The 21,653-nt window shown below is 46.5% G+C and overlaps 1 protein-coding gene and 1 non-coding gene across 3 annotated transcripts; both read left to right on the forward strand.

Annotated features, from left to right (window-relative positions):
* Positions 1 to 3,045: 3,045 nt before the first annotated feature.
* On the forward strand, positions 3,046 to 3,236 carry LOC123463638. The gene has a single exon (XR_006639042.1). It is a non-coding gene; the product is annotated as a U2 spliceosomal RNA (small nuclear RNA).
* A 4,031-nt stretch (positions 3,237 to 7,267) lies between these two features.
* Positions 7,268 to 21,498, forward strand: Rdm1 (RAD52 motif containing 1). 2 transcript variants are annotated; one of them, XM_004655327.2, is made up of 7 exons: positions 7,268 to 7,376; positions 7,582 to 7,761; positions 10,311 to 10,433; positions 12,242 to 12,404; positions 14,529 to 14,627; positions 16,175 to 16,260; positions 20,242 to 21,498. In XM_004655327.2, exons 1-7 carry the CDS (start codon positions 7,281 to 7,283, stop codon positions 20,329 to 20,331), a joined length of 837 nt encoding a protein of 278 aa, XP_004655384.2. In that variant the 5' UTR covers positions 7,268 to 7,280; the 3' UTR covers positions 20,332 to 21,498. The 2 variants fall into 2 exon arrangements, 1 of the variants encoding a protein (XP_004655384.2); XR_006639015.1 differs by lacking the exons at positions 12,242 to 12,404; positions 20,242 to 21,498.
* Positions 21,499 to 21,653: the final 155 nt, after the last annotated feature.

Raw genomic sequence — 21,653 nt, forward strand, 5'->3', positions numbered from 1 at the left:
TTTGTGTGCTCTTGGTCACTCCCAGGCCTTACAACACCCAGCCTATTTATTTTTCTGTGATTTACTTATTTGAGAGAGAGAAAATGGGCATACCAGGGCCTTGTGCTGCTGCAAACAAACTCCAGACACATTGCCACTTTGTACATCTGGCTTTACATGGGTCCTGGGCAATTTAACACAGGCAAGGAGGCTTTGTAAGCAAGTGTCTTTAACCACTGATCTACTCAGGCCTCCTAACCTCAAAATCCTATAGAGGACTGGAGAGGTGACTCGGTGGTTAAAGGCGCTTGTTTGCAAAGCTTGAAGGCTCTCCCTCTCTGTGTCTGATTACAAGTAAATAATTTTTTTTTTTTTTGCTTGTTTTTTCGAGGTAGGGTCTCGCTCATGGTGATCCACCTACTTCTGCCTCTCGAGTGTTGGGATTAAGGGCCCTCCTGAGACTATATAGTGAGTGAATTCCAAGTCAGCCTGAGCTAGAGTAAGACCTTACCTCAAAAACAAACAAACAAACAAATATATATATATATTTGAAGCAACCTTTATTAAACATTTAAGGCCATTTTGATATGTTTTAGAAGTTATAAGAGAATAAAGATTAACAGAGCAGTAACTGTAACTTTGAAGACATGATTTTAGTGAGGATATTTGATGTTAAGTCTAGTCTAGTCTTGTCTTGAGGTCAAGGCGACTTGCTATTCGATACATATTAATATTATTATTATTATTTTAGTTTTTAGGGTTTTTTGTGGTTTTTTTTTTGTTTGTTTTGTTTTGTTTTTTTTGAGGTAGGGTCTTGCTCTAGTCCAGGCTGACCTGGAATTCACTATGTAGTCTCAGGGTGGCCTCCAACTCATTGTGATCCACCTACCTCTGCCTCCCAAGTACTGGGATTAAAGGCGTGGGCCGGGCTTTTTTTAGGTTTTTGAGGTAGGGTTTCACTCTAGTCCAGGCTGACCTGGAAATCACTACACTAGGTAGTTTCAGGGTGGCCTCGAACTCATGGTGATCCTCCTACCTCTGCCTCCTGAGTGCTGAGATTAAAGGTGTGCCTGGCCTTGTACGTGTTTTATATCGACATTTGGTGTTTGGTTTGGTTTTTATTTGGTGTTTATGTTAACTGCCAAATTTTGTTTTTGGTAAATTGTGTTTATTTGCTATTACAAAAGATAACTGGGGAGGGAATGATTTAAAAAAATTTAAGGGCTGGAGAGATGGCTTAGCGGTTAAGCGCTTGCCTGTGAAGCCAAAGAACCCCGGTTCGAGGCTCGGTTCCCCAGGTCCCACGTTAGCCAGATGCACAGGGGGGGCGCACGCATCTGGAGTTCGTTTGCAGAGGCTGGAAGCCCTGGCGCGCCCATTCTCTCTCTCTCCCTCTATCTGTCTTTCTCTCTGTGTCTGTCGCTCTCAAATAAATAAATAAAAATTTTAAAAATGGGTCATTTTGGGCTGGAATGATGGCTTGGCGGTTAAGCGCTTGCCTGTGAAGACTAAGGACCCTGATTCGAGGCTCTATTCCCCATGACCCACATAAGCCAGATGCACAAGGGGGTGCATGCATCTGGAGTTTGTTTGCAGTGGCTGGAGGCCCTGGCGCGCCCATATGTTCTCTCTCTTTGCCTCTTTCTCTCTGTCTGTCACTCGCAAATACATAAATAAATAAACAAAAAATTTAAAAAATGGGTCATTTTATAAAAAATGTGATTCTTAGCCGGGCGTGGTGGCACACGCCTTTAATCCCAGCACTCGGGAGGCAGAGGTAGGAGGTTAATTGTGAGCTCGAGGCCACCCTGAGACTACCTAGTGAATTCCAGGTCAGCCTGGAGTACAGTGAAACCCTACCTTAAAAATCCCCCCAAAAAGTTTTTTTTTTTTTTTTTTTTTTTTTTCTTTAAAAACTCATTGTAGAGGGTTGGAGAGATGGCTTAGCGGTTAAGTGCTTGCCTGTGAAGCCTAACGACCCCGGTTGGAGGCTTGATTCCCCAGGACCCACGTTAGCCAGGTGCACAAGGGGGCGCATGCGTCTGGAGTTCGTTTGAAGTGGCTGGAAGCCCTGGTGTGCCCATTCTCTCTCTCTCTCTCTCTCTCTCTCTGTCACTCTCAAATAAATAAAAATGAACAAAAAATATTTAAAAAAAAAACTCATTGTAGAGATATAAATGAATCTTTTTTTTGACATCTAGTTATAAAGAGACAGAAGTCGGTTCGGAGGCTCTTCTGTTCATTTCTGGTCTAAAATTCACTGCGCATTAAAAAAAAATCAAAACGAAAAGAAGGGCTGGAGACATGGTTTAGCGATTAAGGCGTTTGCCTGCAAAGCCCAAGGATCCAAGTTCAACTCCCCAGGACCCATGTAAGCCACATGCACAAGGGGGCGCGTGCATCTGGAGTTCCTTTGCAGTGGCTGAAGGCCCCGACATGACCATTCTCCATCTGCCTCTTCCTCTCTCCTTCTCTCTCTCAAATACATAAATTAAAAGATATATATTGGAAAAAAATCAGGGCTGGAGAGATGGCTTAGCGGTTGAGCACTTGCCTGTGAAGCCTAAGGACCCCGGTTCAAGGCTCGACTCCCCAGGACCCACATTAGCCAGATGCACAAGGGGGCGCACGCATCTGGAGTTCGTTTGCAGTTGCTGAAAGCCCTGGCGCGCCCACTCTCCTCTCTCTGCCTCTTTCTCTCTCTGTCTGTCACTCTCAAATAAATAAATAAAAATTAAAAAAAAAAAAATTCAGCGTCTCTCCTTTCAACCGTAGGCTGGTGAGGCTCAGGCGCTTTTCCCACTTCGGAGGCAGGCGGGCCGGGAGGGGCGGGGCATGCAAATATGACGGCGGAGGACTTCCCGCGGAACTATGGGAACGGGAGAAGGAATTAAAAATTCTCCAAATAAGAAAGATTTCAGAATTTTTTTTGCGGGTGACAGGTTGTGTCCGAGACACGCTATCGAGGTGGGGTGGGATGGGAGTTCGGAGGCGCGTGTGTTTGCTCACCGTGAGCTGAGGCTGTGTGGTGGCGGCTGTGCCACGGGTGCAGGGGCTGTGTAGGGTATCGCTTCTCGGCCTTTTGGCTAAGATCAAGTGTAGTATCTGTTCTTATCAGTTTAATATCTGATACGTCCTCTATCCGAGGACAATATATTAAATGGATTTTTGGAGCTTGGAGTTGGAATAGGAGCTTGCTCCGTCCACTCCACGCATCGACCTGGTATTGCAGTACTTCCAGGAACGGTGCATCCCCTCGGGGGAACAACGGTGTCTAAAAGAAAGACTTACCTAGCTTGTGATATTTTATGAGTCTTCGTGTTTGGCCTAGTGTCTAAACACTGCTGTTGTTTCTATCAGCCATTTGTGTGAGAAATTTCTTACCTACTGGTAGGTCTTTAGGTATCAAACTTTACTACAAAGCCTCATATCCCGTGCCATTAGAGATGAAAAGAGGCAGAGTGATTAGGGCTTCCAACTTCTACAAACTCCAGATGCACGATCTAAGCCTCAGTTTTATTTATTTTTTTCTCGAGGTAGCGTTTTGCTCTAGGTCAGGCTACCGTGGAATTAACTGTGTGCTCTCAGGCTGTCTTCTAACTCACAGAGATCCTCTTACCTCTGCCTCCTGAATGTTGGGATTTTTTTTTTTTTTAATTTTTGTGAGTGACAGAGAGAGAGCCACTGCAAATGAATTCCAGACGCATGCGCCCCCTTGCGAGTCTGGGGAATCAAGCCTCGGACTGGGGTTCTTAGGTTTCACAGGCACGCACTTAACCGCTAAACCATCTCCGAGTGCTACCTAGCCCTCCTCACAAATGGTATTAAAAAAAAAAAAGGGGCTGGAGAGATGGCTTAGCGGTTAAGAGCTTGCCTGTGAAGCCTAAGGACCCCGGTTCGAGGCTCGGTTCCCCAGGACCCACGTTAGCCAGATGCACAAGGGGGCGCACGCGTCTGGAGTTCATTTGCAGAAGCTGGAAGCCCTGGCGCGCCCATTCTCTCTCTCTCCCTCTATCTGTCTTTCTCTCTGTGTCTGTTGCTCTCAAATAAATAAATAAAAAATTTTAAAAAAATTTAAAAAAATAAAAAGCTGGGCGTGGTGGCGCATGCCTTTAATCCCAGCATTCCGGAGGATCGTTGTGAGTTCAAGGCCACCCAGAGACAACATAGTGAATTCAAGGTCAGCCTGAGCTACAGTGAGGCCCTACCTCAAAAAAACAAAGAAAAAAAAAAAAGCAGAATGCAAGTGTGGCCTAGTCCTTTTATCCCCATGCTTGGAGTCAGAGGGATTGCCTTTGCCTTGAGTTCAAGGCCACCCTGAGACTCCATAGTGAATTCCTGGTCACCCTGGCCTAGAGTGATACCCTACCTCGAATTTTTTTTTTTTTTTTTCATTTGCAAGCAGAGAGAATAAGTATGGCCACACCAGTGCCTAGTGCTACTGCAAAGAAACTCTAAATACATGTTCCATTTTGTGCATCCGTCTTTTACATGGAATCTGGGGAATCAAATTCAGGCCATCAGGCTTTGCAAGCAAGTACTTTTAACTGCTGAGCCATCTCCCCAGCCCAGGTTTTCAACTTCTACCCCATGTGAGGCAATAATGGTGGGGAGCTGTCCATTCCTCTTCTTGGAAGCTTGCCCTCATGTGGGTTGCAGCCACAAGAATTCAAACTGTTAAGTCTGATGCCCTATGGAGGCTCAGTTGCTCTGTTTCATTCTATTGCAGAATATACACACAGAGGTCTAGACATCTGTTGTGATGTTGTGGGGCAGGCCCTGTGACTGGCAGCTCCTCCAAGGTAGACTTGTTCCCAGAAGGGAGCAGAGGTGGGAGGTAGAACTCTCTCCTGCCTGGTGGACTGCCTCACATTTGTCACCTGGCCTGCTAGTCTCATTGCCAGCTTCACCAGTTTGCCTGGTTCAAACCAGTGTATTTTTCGGGAGAGTGATGACATCGTGAAACTGAAGCTCTTGAAAGCTGGGGCTGCTGAGCACTGCATTCTTGAATGGAAGGAGCACTGTTAGTAGGCTGGAGCTGGAGAGTGGTTGGGGAGGAAGATGAGGTTCCTGTCCCCAAGACCTCTAGACTCTTACTTAGGCTGGCTGCAACCCAGGCCCAGCGTGGGTGAGAGAGGGGCACACTTTGGAAGCTATATGGAACCATGTCCTTAGACCACCACCATCTTCCCAAAGGGACACCGGAAGGGCAGCATTGGCCAAGCTAGACCTTCCTGCTTCCTTAGGTTCTGAGAGATGTATCTCTGAGGGTCCTTCTGAGTCACAGTGAGGAAGGTTACATAACAAATCCTTGAGCTAAACAGCTACTGGCCATTTGCCTGAAATCCTTACAACTAGGCACTGTGAAATTCTACATGCTAAATCTGGCAATACTAGGGTGAGGGTGTGAGAACAGCCAAAGTCCACCTCCAGTGCAGGTGTGTGGAGAAAACAGAGCAAGAGACAAGGAAGGAAGCAAAGCCACCAGAGGCCCTTTAGTCCCCACATATGCTGTCCCAGTCCTGAGGGGAAGTTGGAGGAACCCAGGCCTTTGCTCTCAACACAATACACTGGGTTAAGGTGAACACACAAACCCTGTGATGGAAACAGCCCTGTCCGTTCTCAGGGCAATGAGCATTCTGGAGGACACGCCTACTAAATGCTCTTCCTGGGGTTCCTCCAGGTGCTGCTCATCCAGGCCCATTCCCTTATTGCTATCAGTTGTAAAGCAAGAGGACCACAATGAAAACATTCCTATTCTTTTTTTCTCAACTTTTTTTTTAATATTTTTTTGTTCATTTTTTATTTATTTATTTGAGAGCAACAGACACAGAGAGAAAGACAGATAGAGGGAGAGAGAGAGAATGGGCGCGCCAGGGCTTCCAGCCTCTGCAACCGAACTCCAGACGCGTGCGCCCCCTTGTGCATCTGGCTAACGTGGGACCTGGGGAACCGAGCCTCGAATCGGGGTCCTTAGGTTTCACAGGCAAGCGCTTAACCGCTAAGCCATCTCTCCAGCCCATTTTTTTTCTCAACTTTTATTAACATTCCATTATTATAAAACATATCCCATGATAATACCCTCCCTCCCCCCACTTTTCCCTTTGAAACTCCACTCTCCATCATATTCTCTCCCCATCTCAATCAGTCTCTCTTTCATTTTGATGTTATGATCTTTTCCTTCTCTTATGATAGTCTTGTTTAGGTAGTGTCAGCATTATGAAGTCATGGATATCCAGGCCATTTTATGTCTGGAGGAAGCACGTTGTAAGGAGTTCTACCCTTCCTTTGGCTCTTACATTCTTTCTGCCACCTCCTATTCCTTTTATTTATTTATTATTTATATTATTATTTTTGGGGGGTTGAGGTAGGGTTGCCCAGGCTGACCTAGAACTCACTCTGTAGTCTCAGGATGTCCTCAAATTCATGACGATCCTCCTACCTCTGCCTTCAGAGTGCTGAGATTAAAGGCATGACCCACCACATCTGGCTTCCGATCTAGGCGTGGTGTGGCACGTGTCTAGCATTTGGAAGCTGAGGTAGGAGGATCACCATGATTTCAAGGCCAGTCTGGGACTATAGAGTGAGTTCCAGGTCAACCTGAGCTGTAGTAAGACCTCAAAAAAGAAAAGAAAAGGCAAAGAGAAGAGAAAAAAAAGAAAGAAAGAAAGAAAGAAAAAGAAACAATAACAAAAACACTGGGACCTGGACGTGGTGGAGCACACCCTTGATGCCAGCACTCAGGAGTCAGAGGTAGGAGGAACACTGTGAGTTCGAGGTCAGCCTGAGATTACATAGTGAATTTCAAGTAGGCCTGGACTAGAGCAAGATCTCTGGGAAAAAACAAAACAAACAAACAAACAAAAACACTTTTGGAGGCTTGGGATATGGTTGAGCAGCTAAAGGCGCTTGCTTGCAGTCTGTCAGCCTGGGTGTACTTCCCTAGGACCCATGTAAAGTCAGCTGTACAAAGTGTCACATATGAGAGCAAGAGCGAGAGATCGCATAAAAACAGTTAAAAAGCAAGTGGTGCCGGTTGTGGTGGCGCCTGAGCTAGAGAGAGACACTACCTCGAAAAAATAATTTTATACACACACACACACACACATACATATATATATTCGAATAAAAGCACTAGATCCCATATGCACGGGGGCTGTGTGGCTGGAGTAAAGGAATAGATCCCAAAGACCCGTCTCGGGCCAGGCCGGGAACCGTGCAAGGTTGGGACCCGCCCCCTCGCCCCTTTTAAACGTTCGCGGGCCGCCCTTGCGCAGGCGCCGTTCTGCGGGCGCCCGACGATGGCGGAGTTGATCTCTTTTACGGTCCCCACGGAGAGTGACAAGACCGTGTTGGTGTGGGAGCTCAGCGCCGGACCCACGGCCGAGGCCTTGCGGGTGAGCCAGGCGGGCCCAGGTTGGGGGGAAGGCATGGAGGTGCGGAAGCTCGGCCTTGGCGCCCGGCTGAGGGGCTCCCGCCGCCCCGTCGGGTTTCTGGAGACGCGGCCGGAGTGGCAGCGGGCCCAGCACCGAGGATGGGCGCGCGGCGACCGGGAGCTCCGCGCTGACCGGCGTGTCCCACCCCCGTCCCCACCTCCCCCAGCATTCTGTGTCCGCGGTGTTCTCGCGGTTCGGCCTTCTGCACTCCGTCCGGGTCTTCCCTAACGCGGCCGTAGCGCGCCCCGGCTTCTACGCCGTCGTCAAGTTTTACTGCGCCACGGATGCCCGCAGAGCCCAAAAGGCCTGCGACCGGAAGCCGCTTTTTCAGACGTCTCCAGTGAAGGTGGGTTCCGGGGCGGAATTCCCTGCAGCGCTTGCAGCTCAAGGTCTGAGCTCAACACTCAGCATGTTTGTGTGCAGTTGTTCAGATGCATTCCGCCCTGCGTAATCCTCTGGACGCAGGTTTTCTTAGATGGGGAAACTCAAGATGGGGAAGTCACTCGGTTAAAGTGCATGACAATAACCATGGCCGCTGGAGGTCAAACCCCACCTTACTGATGCTAAATCCCATGTCATCGTGTGTTGTCATCTACTTTTAAGAACTCCTCACAACTTTGGCGTCTGTTACTTTATGTGGGTTTGAACATGTATGAGTTCAAACTATTCAGTTGTAACTTACTTGATGCTCCATCTTCATCGCTATCAAACTGCCTACCTAACTCCCCTCGGATCCCAGAAGATGGACAAAGCATCTTTTTTTTTTTAATTAACTTTTATTTTTATTTTATCTTTATTTGAGACACAGAGCGAAGCAGAGAGAGGAGAGAGAGAGAGAGAGCGAGAGAGAGCGAATGGGCACGCCAGGGCCTCTAGCCACTGCAAACGAACTCCAGACGCATGTGCCACCTTAGGCATCTGGCTTACGTGGGTACTGGGGAATCGAACCTGGGTCCTTTGGCTTTGCAGGCAAACGCCTTAACCTCACTAAGCCCTCTCTCCAGCCCAACAAAGCATCTTTTTTTTTTTTTTATTATTTATTAGAGAGTGACAGACAGAGAGAGAAAGACATAGAGGGAGAGAGAGAGAATGGGTGCGCCAGGGCTTCCAGCCTCTGCAAACGAACTCCAGACGCGTGCGCCCCCTTGTGCATCTGGCTAACGTGGGACCTGGGGAACCGAGCCTTGAACCGGGGTCCTTAGGCTTCACAGGCAAGCGCTTAACCGCTAAGCCATCTCTCCAGCCCTTTTTTTCTTTTCCGAGATAGGTTTCACTGTAGCTCAGGCTGACCTGGAATTCACTATGTAGTCTCAGGGTGGCCTTGAGCTCATGGCGATATTCCTACCTCTGCCTCCCGAGGGCTGGGATTAAAGGCGTGTGCCACCACGCCCCCCCCCCCCCCCCCCCCGCAAAGCATTTTTTAATGCGTGGTAGAAACTCCACTCATTGTTCACATGCCAACCAATTTTATTTTCCTCAATTCAACACCTGTGTTTTATTTATTTTGCTTTTGAGTTTTTCATGCCTGGCTAATTTAACCTTCCAGCCCCCCTCCCTGCTCCCGCCTCAGGTAGGGTCTCCCTCTAGCCCAGACTGACCTGGAATTCACTATGTAGTCTCAGGCTGGCCCTAGCTCACAACGATCCTGCTACCTCTGTCTCCAGAGTGCTTAGGCGTGTGTCACCACATCTGCCTTAAATTTTTGCTTGTCAAAGAATCTTATTAATGTGGATAGCCTACAATTGTTGCTTATAAAATTCATAAACATGGGCAGGAGAGATGGCTTACTGGTTAAGGAGCTTGCCTGTGAAGCCTAAGGACCCATGTTTGACTCTCCAGGTCCTGTGTAAACCAGACACACAAGGTGAGGCAAGCGCTTAAGGTCGCACATGTGCACAAGGTGATACAAGCATCTGGAGTTTGAAGACAGTGGCTGAGGCGTATGCCAATTATCTCTTTCTCAAAAAAAAAAAGCATAGAGATATGTATATATTTTTTAAAGATTTATTTTTTATTTATTAGAGACAGAAGGAGAGAATGAGAATGAGCATGCTAGGGCCTCTAGCCACTGCAAACGACCTCCAGACACATGCGCCACCATGTGCATCTGGCTTATGTGTGACCTGGAGAATCGAACTGGGGTCCTTAGGCTTCGCAGGTATGTGCCTTAACCACTAAGCCATCTCTCCAGCCCTTCTTTTTTTTTTGATTTTCAAGGTAGGGTCTTACTCTAGCCCAGGCCCACTTGGAATTCACTAAGTAAGTTTCAGACTGGCCTCAAACTCACAGTGATCTTCCCAAGTGCTGGGATTAAAGGTGTCTGCCACCATGTCCGGCTGTGTATTACTTATAAGTGGTAGTAACTTGACGAGGAGTAGCAATGAGTGGCAAGTTCATGTCATTAGTTCTTTGGGCCATTTTCTGAAGCTGGAGCTATTATGTGGAAAGAAGGTCACAAACCTACCCTTTTTCTCCTGGGCTTCTTTAGAATTTCTTTCATCTTCACTGTTGGCCACCAGAGGGCAGTTAATCAGTAGTCCTGAAAATGTTACTGTGATTTGCCCTGCATGGTGGTGTATGCCTTTTTTTTTTTTTTCTTATTTGTTTTTCTTATTCCATTAATGTTCACTACCAGCCAGGTGTGGTGGCAAACGCCTTCAATCCCAACACTTGGGAGGCAGAAGTAGCAGGATCACTGTGAGTTTGAGGCCACCCTGGGATTACATAGTGAATTACAGGTCAGCCTGGGCTAGAGTGAGACCCTACCTTGAACAAAAAAACAAAAAATTAGTGTTAACTACCACTCAGTGAACTTGGTGTTGAGAAATCTCAGTTCTCCAACATAAAATGTGTGTCAGGTGGTGATGTTTTTGGGTATCTCTTTTGTGACCTTAGGTTTGTCTCAGCACTAGACATAAGGCAGTTCACCATCAGGCCCTTGCCCTAAACAGCTCACGATGCCAAGAACTAGCAAATTACTACTTTGGATTCAATGGATGGTCCAAAAGGATCATCAAGGTAAGCCTTGTTGATTTTCCTTGAGTCATTATATGCTCCTCTCAGCCTTACAGGCTTTAGATGGGACTGATCGGGCTTGAGGGCCACCTGCCATTGAGAGAAGCTGACATATCTGAATTAGCCATCACTAGAAATGGACCAGCAGTTCCAGGATATTGCTTACAAAGGCTACCAGTCTGGGTTCAGTTCCCCAGATCACATGTAAAGCCAGATGCACAGAGTGGTGCATATGTCTAGAGTTCCTTTGCAGTAGCAAGAGGCGCACATCTTTAATCCCAGCATTTGGGAGGCAGAGGTAGGAGGATCGCCCTGAGAAGTCCAGATCAGCCTGGCCTAGAGTGAGACCCTACCTCAAAAAAAATATTTTTTTTTCTCTCTGTGTTTTTTTTTTTTTTTTTTTTTTTGAGAGAGAGATGGCTTAGCAGTTAAGGCAATTGCCTAAGAAGTCTAAGGACCAAGATTTGACTCCCCAGGACCCACATAAGCCAGATGTACAGGTTGCTCATGTATCTGGAATCTGAAGTGGCTAGAGTCTCTGGCATGCCCATGCCCTCTATATCTCTCTCAAAAATAAACAAAAGTAAAATATTAAAAATATATTTTTATGTGAGAGAGAGAATGAGCATGCCAGGGCCTCCAGCCACTGCAATCGAACTCCAGACATGTGTGCCACCTTGTGTGCATGTGTGACCTTGTGTGCTTGCATTACCTTGTGTCTGGCTTACCTGGTATCTGGAGAGTTAAATATGGATCCTTAGGCTTTGCAGGCAAGTGCCTTAACTGCTAAGCTATCAATCCAGTCCTAAATATATATTTCTTAAATATTTTATTTATTTATTTGCAAGCAGAGACAGAGAGAGAGAGAGAGAGATACAAAAAGAGAATGGGCATGTAAAGGCCTCTAGCTGCTGTAAATGAATTTCATGTGCCACTTTGTGCATCTGGCTGTATGTGAGTTCTGGGGAATTCAACTCTGTTCGTTAGGCCCCTTAACCACTGAGCAATCTTTCCAGCCCCCAAATATATTTTATTTATTTATTTTTATTTGAGACAGAGAGAAAGGGGGAGAGAGAATGTGTGCATCAGGGACTTTAGCCACTGCAAACAAGCTCCAGACACATGTGCCACCTTGTACAACTGGCTTAAGTGGGACCTGGAGAATCAAACCTGGGTCTTCAGGTTTTGCAGGCCAGTGCCTTAACAGTTAAGCCATCTCTCCAGCCCTCAAAAATCTTATTTTTTTTTTGTTTCCTCAAACATATTTTTAAAAATTAAAAAAATTAGGGCTAGCCAGGCATGATGGTGCTCACCTTTAATCCTAGCACTCAGGAGGCAGAGGTAGTGAGTTCAAGGCTACCCTGAGACTACATAGTGAGTTCCAGGTCAGCTTGGACCAGAGTGAGACCCTACCTCAAACCCCCCCCCTAAAAAATTAGGGCTAGAGAGATGGCTTAGCGCTTAAGGCATTTGTTTCCAAAGCCAATGGACCCTGGTTCGATACCCCAGGACCCATGTAAGCCAGATGCTCAAGGGGCACATATGTCTGGAGTTTGTTTGCAGTGGCTGCAGACTCTGGTGTGCCCATTCTCTGTCTTTCTCTCTCTTCTATCTCTATGTCTCTGCTTACAAAAACAAACAAAACAAAGAAGAAGAAGAAGAAAAGTTTTAATTATAGGGCAGATTGGGGATGTCGCTTGGTGGTAGAAAGGTTGCTTAGCATGGGTGAGAGGCCCTGTGTTTGATTCACAGTAACACACACACAAACACACCACAATCCTAGGAAGGACTTTAATTCAAAACCCTAACAGCTTCAGGAGCTGCCTGACCTTGGAAATGAAGAGCTGGTGGTACCAGCACTGCGGAAGCCGAGCACGAAGTTCTTCTGCGCTGTGGAGGTGGTGCTGCCGCGCTACGGGTGCAGGAGTCCCGGCGTCGGCCTCGCAGGGGAGCCTGTGGATGGGCTGGAGGACGGTCTGTTCTCAGTGTGGGGAAGGATCTCCTTTTCTCTCCCTTTTCTGCTCCTCACCAGCTACCTATAAGCCCTTCTCACTAAGCTGCATAGTCCTGGGTACAGTTTTAGTGCCTTATAAAGAGGTTTTTACTTTACACGTGTATAAGTTTATAATAGGAGGGCTGATCTGCCAAGACGCTTAGGAGGAGGAAAGAAATAATGTTCCTGTAGTTCCTGGTTAAGGACTTGCTTTATGCTAAAATAGTATAGTTGTTCAAATACCAACGTTTGGGGTCTTCAGTAATTTCCATATAGTCATCTGAAGATTTCCATAAACTCTGGTGTGAATGATCAGGTTTTTGCCGACTTGTGCTTGAGCAGAAAGAGTCAAATGTAGAAAAGATATTCCAGCCAGGTGTGGTGGTGCACACCTTTATTTAATTTTTTTTTTATTTATTTATTCGAGAGTGACAGACACAGAGAGAAAGACAGATAGAGGGAGAGAGAGAGAATGGGCGCGCCAGGGCTTCCAGCCTCTGCAAACGAACTCCAGACGCGTGCGCCCCCTTGTGCATCTGGCTAACGTGGGACCTGGGGAACCGAGCCTCGAACCAGGGTCCTTAGGCTTCACAGGCAAGCGCTTAACCGCTAAGCCATCTCTCCAGCCCTGGTGCACACCTTTAATCCCAGCACTGGGGAGGTAGAGGTAGGAGGATCACCATGTATTCAAGGCCATCCTGAGACTGCAAAGTGAATTCCAGGTCAGTCTGGACTGGAGTGAGACCCCACCTTGAAAAAAAAAAAAAGATAGTCCAGTTGATATTTTGTTCTTCTTTTCAAGGCAGGGTCTCACTGTAGCCCAGGCTGACCTGGAACTCACTCTGTAGCTTCAGGCTGTTCTCAAGCTCATGGTGTTCCTCCTACCTTAGCCTCCCAAGTGCTGAGATTAAAGGCATCCACCATGATGCCCGGCTGCAGTTGATATTTTCTTCTAGACTCCATGGTCCTAAGGCTTAGGGTTCTAAGGCAGAGACAAGGGGCGGGTGGTGGAGAAGAATAGCTCCTGTGGCTGATGCACTGGCAGCAGTTCCATCATGTCCACTGTGATTCCAGCCCTCATTCCTAGCAGACGAGGATCTGCAGGAGTTTAGCTTCTGCCTGTCCATTTGAAATCAGTGGGTGGATGTGAGACTTATGCTGGCTTGGACCCCACAACTAGTATATCAGAAACTTCCAGAAAAGATGAAGACAATGGAAAATGGACCCTATCAGGATGTACTCACAGCAGAGCCATTGGGCCATGCCCTTGTGCTATCCCTATCTTTAGTTAGGATATTGATCTTAAGAATCATGGGTACCAGCTCCGGAAGCAGAGGTAGGAGGATTGCTGTGAGTTTAAGGCCAGTCTAGGACTATAGAGTGAGTTCCAGGTCAGCCTGAGCTAGAGTGAGACCCTACTATAGAACAAAAATAAAGAGTGTGGTGGTGGGGGGGGGCTGCTGGAGAGGATGCTCTTGTTCAGTGGCTAAAGGCATTTTCTTATAAAGCCTACCAGCCCAGATTCAGTTTCCTGGTACCCATGTAAAGACAGATGTACAAAGTGGCACATACATCTAGAGTTCCTCTGCAGGAGGCCCTGGCATGCTCATATTCTTTCCTGTTTTTCTCTCAAGTAAATATTTAAAAGATAAGCATAGGGGCTAGAGAGATGGCTTAGCAGTTAAATGCTTGCCTGTGAAGCCTAAGGACCCCAGATGCACAAGGGGGTGCACACATCTGGGGTTCATTTGCATTGGCTGGAAGCCTGGCGCGCCCATTCTTTCTCCCTCTCTGTCGTTTTCAAATAAATAAATAAAAATTAAAAACAAGTAAACATAGGGCTGGAGAGATGGTTTAGCAGTTAAGGCGCTTTCCTGCAAAGCCAAAGGATCTTGGTTGAATTCCCCAGGACCCACGTAAGCCAGATGCAAAAAGTGGTGCATGGGTCTGGAGTTCATTTGCAGTGGCTGGAAGCCCTGGTGCCCCATTATCTCTCTCTCTCTCACTCTGCCTCTTTCCCTCTCTCAAGTAAATAAATTAATAATAACATAGAGCAGTTGTCATCCATATGGGAATGTTAAATCCATCTGCTTGTTTTGATCTAGGACAGTTGTCATTCGTTATGAAAAGGAAGACAGCACAGAAGCTTGCTATTCAGAGGGCTCTGTCAGATGCCTTCCAGAAACTGTCCATTGTGGTGTTAGGTAAGACTTTATTTTACTTATTTATTTATTTTGATTTTTTGAGGTAGGGTCTCTCTATATCCCAGACTGACCTAGAATTCACTATGTAGTCTCAGACTGGCCTCGAACTTACAGCCATCCTCCTACCTCTGCCTCCTGTGCTCTGGGATTAAAGGTGTGCTGCACCATCATGCTCGGCTGGTAAGACTTTCTTGATTATCTTCACAAATTTTTTTTTATGTCTTCAAGAATTTAAATTTTTTATTTTTAAGTTTAATTTTATTACTTATTTTATTTTGAGGTTGGGTCTGTAGCTTAGGCTGACCCGGAACTCACTCTGTAGTCCCAGGCTCGCCTTTAACCCACAGCTAGCCTCCTACCTCAGCCTCAGTGTTGAGATTAAAGGTGTGCACCACCATGCCTGAGGCTCAAGAATTCAGAACTTTTTTTGTTTGTTTGTTTGTTTGTTTTTTGGAGGTATGCTCTCACTCTAGCCCAGACTGACCTGGAATTCACTATGGAGTCTCAGGGTGGCCTCGAACTCATGCAGTCCTCCTACCTCTGCCTCCTGAGTGCTGGGATTAAAGGTGTGCACCACCACGTCCAGCTAGCTCTTTTTAAAGTTTTTTTTTTTTTTAATATTTATTTATTTATTTGAGAGAGAGAGAGAATGGGCATGCCAGGGCCTACTAGCCACTGTAGATGAACTCTAGATTTGACACCTTGTGCATTTGGCTTTATGTGGGTAATTTGTCTTGTAAAATGCCTTGCCTCAGATCATAGATGTTTGATGGAAATCTTTGTCAGTTGCTTACTTGGCACAGAGAATAGTGATTATAAGCTTTGGGCAACTGTCTTTAATTCCTAAATCTGTTTGATTTTTAGTGTAATTTTACGTTTCATAGCTAGAGTGAGTTTTAGACTTTTATTTTTCTTTCCAGGTAAGGTCACATTCTAGCTCAGGCTGACCTGGAATTCACTATGTAATATAGGATAGCCTCGAACTCATGGTGATCCTCCTACCTCTGCCTCCCAAATGCTGGGATAAAAGGCATGCGCCACCATGCCCAGCTTAATATTTAGACATTTAATATCATTAAACAATAATCTTATTATCTGTAAAACAGGGCAAGCACTATTTCTATTTTGTTGCTTTAAAAAATGTGAAGTATTGCCGGGCGTGGTGGCGCACACCTTTCATCCCAGCACTCGGGAGACAGAGGTAGGAGGATCGATTGCCATGAGTTCAAGGCCATCCTGAGATGACAGAGTTAATTCCAGGTCAGCCTGGACCGAGTGGGACTCTACCTCAAACCCCACCCCCCCAAAAAAAAAGTGAAGTAATCATTATTCTTTTTTTCCCCCCCAAGGATAACCTGGAATTCACTCTGTAGTCCCAGGCTGGCCTCAGACTCACAGTGATCCTCTTACCACAGCATTCTGAGTGTTATGAGTAAAGGCGTGCACCACCACACCTGGCAAAAGCACTCATTATTGGGTGCTACCTTTGTGGGTAAGAAGCTTTGGAACAAGAAAAATTCCGAAGTGACCCTCTAACTTTATTTCAGAAAGCGGTAAGACAGCTGTGGAGTACAGACCCAGCGAGGAGACCATAGATGCCAGAAGCGAGGAAGAACTACAGGACTTAATCCAGGTGCGTGGAAGGACAGCGCACGGCTCCGAGCCTCTGCTGCCAAGACTGACTGAGCAGTAGCATTTGCAGGGCTTCAGTCAGCGGGCATCATTGTAGGAAAATGTGCAAGCCTGAAACTACTGTTTGTTGTTGCTGATGTTTTTTAGGGAGGGTCTCGCTTTAGCGCAGGAGAACCTGGAACTCATTCTGTAGTCACAGGATGGCCTTGAACTCACAGTGATCCTCCTATCTCTGCCTCCCAAGTGCGGGAATGAAAGGCATGCACCACCACAGTCAGCTTTTTTTAAGAAAATATATCTGTTGCTGGGCTTGTTGGCACATGCCTTTAATCCCAGCACTTGGGAAGGCAGAGCTAGGAGGGTTTCTGTGAGTTCAAGGCCACCCTGAGACAACATAGTGAATTGCAGGGCAACATAGGTTAAGCAAAACCCTACCTTGAAACACTTAAAAAAAAAAAAAAAAAGATTTTGGGGGCTGGAGAGATGGCCTAGGTGCTTTCCTGCAAAGCCTAAGGACCCAGGTTTGACTCCCAGAACCCACCTAAGCCAGATGAACAAGGTGACATGGGCGCAAAGTGGCACACATGTCTGAAGTTCCATTTCAGTGGCTAGAGACCCTGGTGTACCAATTCTCTCTCTCTCACTATTGTTCTTCCTCATAAAAAAGAAAGATGGATTCTTGGGCTGGAGAGATTGCTTAGTGGTTAAGGCACTTGCCAGCAAAGCCAAAGGACCCTGGTTTGATTCCTCAAGACCCACGTGAGCCAGATGCACAAGGTAGTACCTGCCTCTGGAGTTTGTTTGTGGTGTCTGAAAGCCTTTGCACGCTATTTTTTCTCCTCTTTCTATCTGCCTCTTCTCTCTCTCAAATAATAAGAATACAATATTTTTTAAAAATGGAGCTGGATGGTGGCACACTCCTTTAAACCCAGCACTTGGGAGGCAGAGGTAGGAGGATCACCGTGAGTTTGAGGCCACCCTGCCTGAGACTGCATAGTGAATTCTAGGTCAGCCTGAGCTACAGTGAAACTGTACCTCAAAAACAAACAAACAAAAAACTGTGAAAGTAATTCATAGGCTACACATGGTGATGTGGTGAATGCCTTTAATCCCAGCACTCAGAGGCAGAGGTAGGAGGATTCCTGTGAGATGCTAGTGAAACAACCTGTGGTGAATAGACCTAAGGGAAGCCATCTTAGGCCACTCAGCAATCTTGACATTCTCAAGGAGCCAAAGTAGGTTAAAGATTAGCACAGAGCATTATTAATAACAAGAATGAACATGGGTTCCAGTAAGGTATCTGGTGTTTGCTCTCACCCTAAGGTCAAAATGACCTGATATTTGGCATCTGCTTTGTACCTTGTGCTAACTGCAAAGATTTTGCCTTTGTGATCATGTTTGCTTGCTTGCCCTTGCTAAAGACATTTGTGTGTGGTGGGGGAGGCTGGGAGTTTTTCAGATCATAATAAAGAAATCTGGTTTTTGCCTTTAAAAACTCACAGTAAAAGTTAGATGGGGTTGCTCTCCCCCATACTGTAGGGGCCAGCTTAATAAAGACCCTCCTTTTTAATTAAAAAAAAAATGGAGCTGGTGTGGTGGCGCACGCCTTTAATCCCAGCACTCGGGAGGCAGAGGTAGGAGGGTCACCATGAGTTTGAGGCCACTCTGAGACTCCATAGTGAATTCCAGGTCAGCCTGGGCTAGAGTGAGATCCTACCTTGAAAAACCAAAAAAAAAAAAAAGGATTCTTGGGCTGTAGAGATGGCTTAGCGGTTAAACACTTGCCTGTGAAGCCTAAGGACCCTGGTTCGAGGCTCTATTCCTCAGGATCCACATTAGCCAGATGCACAAGGGGGTGCGTGCATTTGGAGTTCGTTTGCAGTGGCTGGAGGCCCTGGTGTCCCCATTCTCTCTCTCTCTGCCTCTTTCTCTCTGTCTGTCTGTCACTCTCAAATAAATAAAAATAAAAATAATTTTTAAAAAATGGATTCTTGGCCTGGAGAGATGGCTTAATGGTTAAGGCACTTGCCTGTGAAGCCTAAGGACCCAGGTTCAATTCTTCAGGACCCACGTAAGCCAGATGAACAAAGTTGGCACATGTATCTGGAGTTTGTTTGCAGTGGCTAGAGGCCCTGGTGTGCCCATTCTCTCTCTCCCTTTCTGTCTTAAATAAAAATTTAAAAAATTAATTAAAAAAAGAATGGATTCTTAGACAGGCATGGTGGCGCACACTTTTAATCTCAGCACTTGGGAGGCAGAAGTAACCTGGGTCATTAGCCTTTGTAGCACTTAATCACTGAGCCATCTCTTTAGCCCCTTTATTTTTAGGGTTTTCTTAAAATATTTATTTATTTATTAGAGAGAGAGAAATAACAGAAATAGGCAGGTAGAGAGAGAGAGAGAGAGCGCCTCCCAGGGCTTCTAGCCACTGCAAACAAGCTCCAGATGCCTGTGCCCCCTGTGCATCTGGCTTACATGGGTCCTGGGGCGTTGAACCTGGGTCCTTTGGCTTTGGAGGCAAGTGCCTTAACTGCTGAGCCATCTCTTCAACACCCCCCCCTTTTTTTAAATTCCATTTATTTATTTATTTATTTGGAGCGACAGACACAGAGAGAAAGACAGATAGAGGGAGAGAGAGAGAATGGGCGCGCCAGGGCTTCCAGCCACTGCAAATGAACTCCAGATGCGTGCGCCCCCTTGTGCATCTGGCTAACGTGGGACCTGGGGAACTGAACCTCGAACCGGGGTCCTTAGGCTTCACAGGCAAGCGCTTAACCGCTAAGCCATCTCTCCAGCCCCCCCCCCCTTTTTTTAATGAGAGAATTGGTGTGCCAGGGCCTCTAGCCACCGGTTGAACTTCACACATGTACACCACATGTGCGCATGTGTGACCTTGCATGCTTGCATCACTTTGTGCATCTGGTTTATGTGAGATGTGGAGAGTTGAACACGTGCCACTTTGTGCATCTGGCTTTATGTGCTCCTAAGGAATCAAATCTGGGCCATCAAGCTTTACATGCAAGTGCCTTTAACTGCTAATCCATCTCCATCCTCTCTTAAAAGCAAAGTGTTATAGATAGATGTGATGGTACCAGCCCTTTAATCCTAGTATTGAGGGGGCCGAGGTAGGAGGATCAAATGAGCTCAAGACTAGCCTGGGGCTCCAGAGTGAGTTCCATGTGAGCCTGGGCTAGAGTGAGACTCTACCTCAAAAAAAAAATTTACTAGCCAGACATGGGTGGCATGCCTTTAATCCCAGTATTCAGAGGCTAAGGTAGGAGGATCGCTATGAGTTCAAGGCCACCCTGAGACTTCATAGTGAATTCCAGGTCAGCCTGGGCTAGAGTAAAACCCTCCCTCAAAAAAAAAAAAAAAAAAAAAATTACTTAACTTTTGGAATCAGTTCCGTATTAAAACCATTAGTCATCGTGGGCGTGGTGGTACTTCTCTTTAATCCCTGAACTGAGGTTGGAGCACTGTGTGTTGAGACCAGCCTGGGGCTACAGAGTGAGTTAGCCTGGACTAGAAGAGACCAGGCCTGGGGAGAAAACAAACAAAAAACATGTAAGAAACCACGTTCTTCCATGTAAGTCATGTGCATGAGTAACACTGGGGTGGAGATGAGGCCGTTTGGACTCCTGTCAAGAAGGAAGTGAAGTGTCTTTTCCATATGTGCAACACGGGTGGACCTCTGGAGAGTGGTGTCATCACCTGTGTCAGCTGAGGTGGGATGAAGACGCTTTTCCAGACCAATGGAAAGGCTTTCCACTTGGATGCCAACCATCTGAACTGTTCACTGCCCCAAACCCCGTGAGCAGAAGTTTGGAGCAATGACTCATTCCACCATAGGCCCAACCTAACAAGTGGTGAATTATGAAATGTGGAACCTTACAGTAAGAGTTGAGACAAAATAAGAACACTATCAACTAACCACCATGGGTGTTCTCCTGCCTGACACTCTTAACTGGCTTTATCTTGGCAGGTCAGTTGCATTTCCAGGAATCAGCCCAGCCAGGTGGAGGAAGAATATCTCTCAGATTTCAGCTTGGAAGAGGAAGAATTCAAGATGTAGGAACAGGATGAGCAGTCCTGACTGCCCAGAGGCTCTGCTCTCTGACATTCTTGGCAAGTTCTACCACATCCAGTCAGTGGGCTGCTAGTGTCTGTGGACTACCAGGTCTGGGCCCAGATCCTGCCTGGAGGTGGAGGGCATCCTGGAGGACATGGGTGTCCTCCCTGTGGGAGTAAAGGAGACTTGGTCCCTGTCATTGTGGGAAAAGGCTCCCTGAACAGAGCCCAACTGAACCAAAGCAAAAAGGATTTGTAACAGAGATACCCTGTAGAAGCTGGCTGTGGTGGTGTGTGCTTTAACTCCCAGCACTCAGGCGGCTGAGGTAAGAGCAGGTCAGGACAAGTTTAGTTGCTCCTTTCAACTGTAAAAGCCTCACACTCCTCTTCTTCATAGAGCTCAGTGAAGTCCTGACAGAAACCCAGTCAGAAGGCCGGGCATGGTGACCCACGCCTTTGATCCAGCACTTGGGACTTAGAGGTAGGAGTATTGTTGTGAGTTCAAGGTCACCCTGAAACTACATAGTGAATTTCAGGTCAGCTGAGCTAGAGTAAAACCCTAACCAAAGAAAAAAAACAAAGAAACCCAGTCAGAGTTGGTCCCTGAAGAACAGTCAAGGTGACAGAGCGACCCAGCCCTGCTTTGACACTGGGCAGATTTTATAATTCCTCTACCCCACATTCAAAGATAAAGTCACGATGAGTGAGAGTTAAATACCTCCGTGAGTAAATGAAGACTAATGAACAGAAAATGAGAATATCCTACTGATCACAGAAAAATGCTGTCAGTGCAGTAATGAATGCAAGATGAAGAGGTGCTGACCATTTGGTAATAGTGCAGGTCACATTCCGCACCTGGTAGGGTGATTTGGCCCTGCAAACGACGACTCACTCCCGGGGCATCTGCACAGAGTGCTTTGTGGGAGGGTACCTAATGAAACATACTTGAGCACCGTGAGGCCCGTCATCATAAAACTTGAACTTTGGTAGCTCCTGAAAAGTTCCATGATATGCTTATACCCCAATTCACATCACTTTTATGTAGACTGATATTTAAGAACTTTTCTGGGCTGGAGAGATGGCTTAGCGGTTAAGCGCTTGCCTGTGAAGCCTAAAGGACCCCGGTTCAAGGCTCAATTCCCCAGGACCCACGTTAGCCAGATGCATAAGGGGGCGCACGCGTCTGGAATTTGTCTGCAGTGGCTGGAGGCCCTGGTGTGCCCATTCTCTCTCTCTATCTGCCTCTTTCTCTGTCTGTAGCTCTCAAGTAAATAAATAAAAATGAACAAAAAATTAAAAAAAACTTTAAGTAAAAAAAAGAATTTT

Source organism: Jaculus jaculus, chromosome 9, assembly GCF_020740685.1.
Source record: "Jaculus jaculus isolate mJacJac1 chromosome 9, mJacJac1.mat.Y.cur, whole genome shotgun sequence".
Classification (NCBI taxonomy): domain Eukaryota; kingdom Metazoa; phylum Chordata; class Mammalia; order Rodentia; family Dipodidae; genus Jaculus; species Jaculus jaculus.

Coding starts and splice junctions, on each gene's coding strand:
- Rdm1 (XM_004655327.2), top strand. CDS start 7,281: ATGGCGGAGTTGATCTCTTTTACGGTCCCCACGGAGAGTGACAAGACC. Junction 7,377..7,581: donor CCACGGCCGAGGCCTTGCGG/GTGAGCCAGGCG, acceptor CACCTCCCCCAG/CATTCTGTGTCCGCGGTGTT. Junction 14,628..16,174: donor ACTGTCCATTGTGGTGTTAG/GTAAGACTTTAT, acceptor ACTTTATTTCAG/AAAGCGGTAAGACAGCTGTG.